The sequence below is a fragment of the Crocodylus porosus genome, unplaced genomic scaffold (genome assembly GCF_001723895.1).
Source record: "Crocodylus porosus isolate Cpor-Errol unplaced genomic scaffold, CroPor_comp1, whole genome shotgun sequence".
Classification (NCBI taxonomy): domain Eukaryota; kingdom Metazoa; phylum Chordata; order Crocodylia; family Crocodylidae; genus Crocodylus; species Crocodylus porosus.
Genome location: NW_017728926.1, coordinates 8570899 through 8579098, shown reverse-complemented (window position 1 = coordinate 8579098; position 8200 = coordinate 8570899). Strand labels below are relative to the sequence as shown.

Below are 8200 nucleotides of genomic sequence, written 5' to 3'. Positions count from 1 at the left end.
GTAATGTAGGCCCAGCACTCTTTCCTGCTTATGCAGGGGGTCGGACTCGATGACCTATTGAGGTCCCTTCCGACCCTGGCATCTATGAATCTATGAATCTAGGAACCTGGGTGGGTTTACTGCAAGTTTCTTGGACCTCAGGTCTGCAGGTGGTGTCAGGGCCTGGGCCCTCCTGTAGTGGCTCTGGCTGCTTTATGGCCTCCCCTTTCCCCGTTGCCAAGGGAGCAAACCAGAACCTGCTCCTTTAGCTAGATGGGATAGAAAGCAACTGTGGCCCTAGTCATTGGCTCCCAATCCCTGCAGGTTTGTAGATGGTGCTGGATGGGACAGGATGAATCTGGCTCACGAGTGCAGAAATGCATGTTCCTCGTTCTGTGGAGCAATGGGGCAGGAACAGACACCTTGTGCTGGGGGTGCTTTGTTTACTGTTTGCTCTCTGGCCCTCTGCCATCACCATTTTCTCACCCAGGGCCCAGCCACACATTCAGATTCAAGCCAGATAGAAACCAGCTATAAAGCTGTAACCCATTTTCAAGCACTAACTTCGTAGTTGGTTGGGGGTTTTTTTTTTATAGCTGGACCGTCCTTTTTATGTTGCAATCATTACTTTGCCTGTGTGACAGGTCTAAATGTATTGTGTGATTATAACCAGTTCCTTGTGTGATAATTACTTTGCACATGTGGCCGGTTTTATTTTGCACATGTGGCTGGTCTAACTTTATTGCATGATTAACTGATTAATTGCATGATAGATGTAATGTGTAGCAGGGGCCTCTGCACCTCCCCAGTCATGCCTGCCATTCTGCTGAAGTGAACACTGCTTGAAAAAGCAAAAACGAGCATCAGACATACAGGAACCAGGGCAGCTCGGCATTTAGAAATCCCAGTGTTTTTTATTTCAGTGGCTCTTCCACTCCTAAAGCCCATTGGCACTTCAGAGAGTCCCCTCGCAATGCTCAGTGGTGCACAGGCACATTAGCCTGCAGTTGTTTTAGTGGGAGGGTGTTGGTGCTAACCTCTCTTCCCCAGGCACGTCCTTTGACAGAAGCATCCCAGCCCTGAGGGGAAGCTGGGCACGTTCACACTAACCCTTGCCCCATGCCCTGCGAGAGTCTATCGACGAGTGCAAGGTGACGATGTTAATACTAACCTCTCCCCTCTCTGTCCCACAGTGGGATTCTATCAATGAAATGGATGAATTTTTCAGCCCCATCCACACCTATCAGGTCTGTAATGTCATGACCCCGAACCAGAACAATTGGCTGCGGACCAGTTGGGTCCAACGGGACGGTGCCCGACGGGTTTATGCTGAGATTAAGTTTACCCTGCGGGACTGTAACAGTATGCCGGGGGTGCTGGGCACCTGTAAAGAGACCTTCAACCTCTATTACCTGGAGTCTGACCGGGACCTGGGCAGTAGCACCCGTGAGAGCCAGTTTGTGAAGATCGATACCATCGCAGCCGATGAGAGCTTCACCAATGTGGACCTGGGGGTCAGGCGGCTCAAGCTAAACACTGAGGTGCGGGGTGTGGGGCCCCTGAGCAAGCGGGGCTTTTACTTGGCTTTCCAGGATATAGGCGCCTGCATCGCCATCGTGTCCGTCAGGGTGTACTACAAGAAGTGCCCGGCCATGGTGAGGAACCTGGCATCCTTTTCCGAGGCAGTGACTGGAGCGGACTCCTCCTCCCTGGTGGAGGTGCGAGGCGAGTGTGTGGGGCACTCGGAGGAGAGAGACACCCCCAAGATGTACTGCAGTGCAGAGGGGGAATGGCTGGTGCCTATTGGGAAGTGTGTGTGCAGTGCTGGCTTCGAAGAGCAGAGGGATTCCTGCAAGGGTAAGTCTCTCTCTGCCTCCTAACTATGCTTTAACAGGGAGGGTCAGGCTCCAGTGCATTACTGGCCTAACAAAACGGCAGCCGAGGGGCGGTGGGGGGTGCAGAGGTGGCCACAGTGGGAGAGGAGCTTCCTCTGCAGCAGTGGTACCCAGAAATGTGAAAACATCCTGGACTGGGAGTTCGTGCTGGTGCATCCTTTGCAGCCCAGACATGGCATCCTTGACTGGAAGCTGAATAAACCACAGGGAACCTCACTCCTCTGTTCCCTTTTTGTGAACAGAAAGCAGGCTAGCGGCGTGACGGCCAGGGGCCAGATTCTACATCATGTCAGGCACCTGAAGGGCATGTGCATACCTACGGACCTGCAGGTTTTGGCATGTATGCACAGTCTGGGATGCTGTTTTGCCCCATAGAAGTGTAGGATTGCTGTGGGAGCATGCATGCTGGGAGGGAGAGGATAGCCTAGTGGGTAGAGAACAGGAGACCTAGGGTCTAGACCAGAGGTGGCCACAAATGGCACAGGCAGCTGCTGGGAGAAGTGTCCCTGCCAAGATCCAAATGAACTCTTCAGGTGCCGCCAGGTTCAGGGCTTGGGATCGTCTGGGCTATGGAAGCTCAGTCGTGTCGGGGTCAATGTCAATTGCCATCACCTGCGGGCGCAGGGGAAGTGCTTGGGGGTGCAGGTGGCTGGTTGCGACCTGGACTCCCAGGTAGGGGAGATGGGGCCATTGCTGGCAGGGCCTCCCTTCTGGAGGGGACGGAGTCCCATGGGCTTAAGTCTGCGGCTCTCCAGCCCCTACTCAGAAAAGCATCTCCTGACGTTGACTCCCAGCCAGCTACCGCCCTGTCTCCAAACTCCTCTGCCTGAGGAAGTCATTGCAGGGGGATTGCCCAACACCTTCCAACACATCTGGATGCTTCAGTGGTCCTGGACTGCTGTTGGTCTGACTTGCTTTCTGGGTATAGTAGAGACCGCACTGTTGACCTTGGTTGATCTCCTGGAGATGGATGAAAGTGTGTTTGGGAGGCCTGCATGGGCAGATCTGAATTGCACATGGGCCCCAGGCTGCAGTTCTCCAGCTATGCACATGCCATAAAGCAAATAGGATTAGGCTCCTAGGGTCTGTGAGCTTGTCCCAAAGATCCCCCTGTCTCTCTCAAAAAAACAGAGCCCTCCCCATCACGTGCCTGGACTCTCCGAGGTGCCGTGTGACTCGCTCCTCTCTGGCAGAGATGGATGCAAAGGAAACAAAAGCAAGACTCTGAGGTTTACAAAACCAAGGTTATCACCTTGGTCCGTCACCCCCTTGGGCTGCTGCTTCAGCCCCCCGTTCTGGCAGGTGCAGGCGGAGGAGACTTCCCGGAGAGCCCCCGCGCATGGGGAAAGGGTTAAGGCTGCCAGCTGTACAAACTGCGATAAGGAAGGCGGGTGGCCAGCAGCAGCTGTGTAACGGACTGTGCGCTGGCAGGGGGATGTCTGTGTACAGAGCGCGGTGCTCCGGGCTCCCCGGGAGACCCCTCCGCACAGATTTGTTTGCTTTCGGTTCCTTCATGAAAGGTGTTTAGAGGAACTGCGTTCTGACTGCAAACAGGAGCACCGGGCTTTGTTTGAAGGGAGTGGGGAGGCAAGTGGAGCATGTCTTCGCAAGGTTTCGACACAAGGTTAGAACATCCAAAGTCAGGCAGGGAAGGATCCAGGCACCATTGGGACCAGTCTCTGCCCCAGGGCATCCAGGATTACACCGCGTTGGGAAGGTGGGCAATATAAGAGCTCGTGTCTTCGATCCCCTCTCTCCTGTAATGATGTCCTGGGATGCGTGCGGTCATTTGTTCTCAGCCTTATTCGTGGGAGTGGGAAAGAGTTACTGGCTTTAGAGAAGAGCTTCTGATTCCGCAGGGGGACTGGAGCCAAATCTGGTGTGGAAAAAGCTGCATCAGTCAGAAGGTCACTTTTGTCTCTGTTGTGCCCAAAATAGCCGCGGTCCAAACTGAAAGCAGGCAGTGCAGCTCCAGCGTCAGGTCCATACCTGGGCACATGGTCCTTGAAGCAAGGCCCAGCCTGCAGGGACCAGCAGAGAATCCCAAACTTGGCAGAGGTAGGAGAGTCTGTCCCCACTCCCTACCTCTGCACAGCCCCGACGGTCCTTATGGCGGTGCAGGAACGCACATCTGGTCAGAGCGCTTTACTCCAGACCTCAGCAGCTGTACAAGGAGCACTTGGTCCACAGCAACAATTGCTCATCTGCTGAAGGGGATGTCGTGGTCATTTCCCTGTCCAGCCCTCGCAGCCTTCCTTCTCCTGGACTCTTTCCCCAACCTCTGACTTGGGATCTCTCTCCACCATAGCAACTTCAGTGTTCTCCCACTAGCCCCAGAAACTCTGTAATCAGGTTAGACGTGGCGGTGCGTCAGTGCAAACCGTGTAGGCGTAGGAGGCCTGAGCTGCTCAGTGGCTCCTACTGCATTATAATGACGTGTTAGTCTGGTTGTCTTGTAAGAAATGATAACCCCAGGCAAAACCTCTGCATGGGGCTCCCAGAAACGAAACCCTGCCATCACTTCATTTATTGCCCTCTGGATGAACACCCAAGTTAATATTTAGCTGGCGAGACAGAGACCGTTTATGACAAAGATGTAGAAGTGCAGAACACAGCTCCAAAGGCTATTTGAGTCTGAAATATGATGGCGCACCCTGACGACCTCCCAGATAGAGGGATCAAAGTCCAGCTTTTAAGTTCCACCCCCTTGTTCGCCCCCCTCATCATGAAAGAGCATCGGGGAAGTTAATATTGCGGCGCATCGGGAATATGGGCAGTACATTCGTCGATCAGTTGGTCGTTCAACCCAGTACCGGCGTCTGCTTCGGCGGGCGGGTGTGTAGCCAGAGTATATATTTACACACGAAAGCAAACAGATACAAATCTCTGGACCTAAGCTTCTTGTGGTTGATCGGTACTGAATTCATTTTTCATCGTGAAAAGTGCCTTTCTGGAAAGATTTATAACCCGAGTGGATCTGTCGGAATTGGAAATTAGCCGTTTTAATTGTCAGGCGGACAAGAGCAAGACTCCAGTGGCTGTTGCCCCAGCAATTTTTCATTCTCCGTCACTGGGATGAGACGATATAAATCACTCCTTGTGGCCCTAATAATCTTTCTATAAATATCAAGGAAATTCATTTTTGGTTGGGGAAAAAAAATTAAAGAGGCGATACTTTGCCTTTATGGCAGTGTTTAAAATGTGATTCCAAATTAATTTCCTTTTGCCTTCACAGCCAGACGCCTTATTTATCAAAGCTAAAGATGTTTGAATAGTGGAGGGTGTTTTTTCCCCATTTTTAATGTTCATTTTTCTAAGTACCTGACAAAGTGATGGAAGACAGTTTAGGAAAACGGATCATGGCCAAAGCCTGTAGGAGCCTTTCAGCACTGGGCGGGGGGAAGGGCTCAGCAGTGGCATCTGGGACCTGAGGGGCCCAGGACCAGGTGTAGTCCCTAGGCCCCAGCACACACTTGCCCTCCAACTCTCATTGACGTACTGCACAGGTCGCTGCTGTAGGTGCTGCCTTGCTGCTGAAAGCCATTTTGACCGCCCGTTGATTGGCTTGTGCTATTACATTCCCTTGCCGCTCCAGGCAATAGGAGTTTGTCATGGACTTTAGTGGGAACTTTGCCACGGACACGAGTGAAGGCCAGGCTGAGTTTGAAGAGCACATCTCTGCCTTTGCACAGCGGTTGGTGCCTGCCCTGTCCAGTGGTCTGGGAAGCAGCGCATGTGATTTCTCACTGGTGACAAAGTCCGTTTTGAGACCTCTCCCCCGTTGCCTCTTAGGAGTCCCCTTCCCAAACCAGCTTAGCAGCAAAGCCCAGCTCCACCTCTGCTATTATACGCCTTTTCTCTTGACCTCTCACTGTGGCCTCTCACATTTCTGTCATAGTGTTGAGATGAGAGCAGCAAGAAAGCATCAAACCATCTACATATAGAAACCATCAGTACGGACTTTGTTTCTGGGCATTGGATGCCATGTGTTGGCTGTATGCAGCTGGGCAGATGTGTGGTACATGCCCAGTCTGTGACTCCCTTGTTGCCAACAGGGATAAAATTCCTACTGGAAAGTGTCAAAAAGGTCATACAGATGACCAAAAACTGGTGACTTTGCTGATCAGGAAGGAGCCCAGTGCCAGCCAAGAGCCTTGTCTGTACTCTGTGTAATGGCAGCGAGTGCTATGCACCAGGGCCTGGTTACCGTGAGATGGGACTAAGCCTGCTGAGCTTCTCAAGTGCTTTGTTTAAAATGAAATGAGGGACTAGGTGCGGGGGTGACTGTCAGGGTGTTAGTAGCTGTCTGAAATATGTGACTGGCCTAGTTGTAAGCAAGAGAAGTGTACATCAAACATTAAAACCACCCATATGTCAGGTGGGAGGAAAGGGCTGTTCTTGGGGTCTTCTAGCAGCACCGGACATAGGATCTGTGGCGAGAAAGCATCCCTCCATGCAAGATGGAGCGAGGTCGAGCCGGGGCCAGAGGCAGGATGTGTCAGGAGCAGTATGGGCCCCTCACCAGGTTGAGAATAACTTGGTGATGATGTTGGCCTGGTTTATCTGTCAAGGGAGGATGCACTCTGCACATCCAGGTCTCGACCGTGCAGACCCTGGACACGCGTGCAGAGGGGCGGTGAGTTCTGTCGCTAGGGCGGACAGGCCCAGTCCATCCCACGTTTTCTTCCCTGTGGTTCATACCTTTCTCAGAAATAAACAGTGGGGCCTGTTTTATGGGGGTTTTGTTGTGGCTGGTCACAAACTATAAATGAGCTATTCTGGAAAGTTGGGTTAAAATCTGTTTAGCTGATAGTGAGTTATGCGCCTGTAGACAACCAGTTCTGTCTGCTGGGAATATAGTCAGATGACTACAAAACAGAGGCCCCGCAGTCTGGGAGCTAACACAAATCCACTTATTCAGGCAGCACACTAGCCGTGGAAATGCCTAGCTCCACAGCGTCCGTGGGGAAGTGTCTGTTTAAACACATAAATAGGAGAGGGCAAAGCAGAAGAAAAGAGGGACTCAAGATGTGAAGCCCTCAGGATTGGAGCTAGTCACCCTATGCACAGGGAATAATGTTGGGAGTAGTGCTGCTTTATTGGCTTTCTCCAGTTTCTGCAGCTGAATTTGTTTTCTCTCTGCCTGTGTGCTGCGGAGTTTGGAGACGCACATTTTAGCCAAGAACTGGTCGGGGATCAGTTGTGAACCAGTTGTTCACCCAAAACACATGACATTCATTGTCTCTGCTCTCAGACCAGAGACTAACGAGCAAAGCGTAGCAGTTAATGAATATTTCTGCTCACTCCCACGCCAGCTTGTTTGCATCTCAACACAATTCCTTGTAGGTAAAGCAGCCACCATTCCCCGTGCGAAACCCTGCGTTGCTGTTACCAGAGGGCTGCAAGCAGGGCTGAACAGGTTACAGTCGGGAGCATGTGGAGTGAAGGACTTTGGCAAATTAGGACTGCCCCAGGCTGGGAATTGGCATGCAAAGCCTTCGCTCTCCAAGGGAGGGGGCAGAGAAGGTAGCATGACATGTCTTCTCCCTCGATAGCGTGCGAGACTCTTTTGGTCAGCCACAGGAGGCCCCCAGGGCCTTCTTGCACAGGTCCCCACATATCCCCACTGCCAGCTGGGCTCTTCAGTGCCCCTTCAGGCCGGGGCTGTTTGCAATGGGTTTGGGAAGTCTGGCTAACAGTCTGGAAGCCAGTTCATTTTTTCCAGTCAGAGGGATTCATGCTGATGAAACAATCAACAAATTTAATGTACCTTAAACCTTCCTTGTGGGCAACCTTAATCGAGCAATTAAAGCACCACAGCATTGCTAATTAAGAGGAGAAAATACCCAGCCTGGTAATTAGATGCTTGTGAACACAGCTTTGAATCTATAGATGTTTTTAACAAAGTCAGTAGAGAAAAATCAATGTTGGATCCAAATGGTGGGGCAGAGGGGGGACCAGAACTGTGCAGCGTGGTGGAAAGGCACCACCGCGCTACTCCAGGTGCCGCAGCACCTGCTAGCGTTGCAGGCGCGGGCGTAGCACGGTGGTGCCTTTGAAAGCTCTCCTGGGGGAGTGCATACAAACACCGAGGTGCTCCGTTTCTGGCCTGGGGGCAGTGACAAAGAAACCTTGAATGTCCTTTTTCACGCTGAAGCTGCTGGTGTTACGGTGCACATTCAGGGCACCTGGCAAACAGCACCGGCACTGCCCCACAGGGTATCTGGGGTTTGTGGGACCTTTTATAGGACATTGCAGAGAGTCTGATTTAGTTAGGGAGGATTTAGTTAGGGAGCTTCTGGAGGGGCTGGAGGTATTCAAGTCAT

At 52.1% G+C, this 8200-nt stretch overlaps 1 protein-coding gene across 1 annotated transcript in view; it reads left to right on the top strand.

Annotated features, from left to right (window-relative positions):
• EPHA8 (EPH receptor A8) overlaps positions 1–8200 on the top strand; it is a 75101-nt gene that overhangs the window by 32962 nt on the left and 33939 nt on the right. The window contains exon 3 of the mRNA XM_019541353.1: positions 1173–1836. Coding sequence (XP_019396898.1) covers positions 1173–1836 — 664 coding nt within the window. The remainder of the gene's footprint in view (positions 1–1172; positions 1837–8200) is intronic.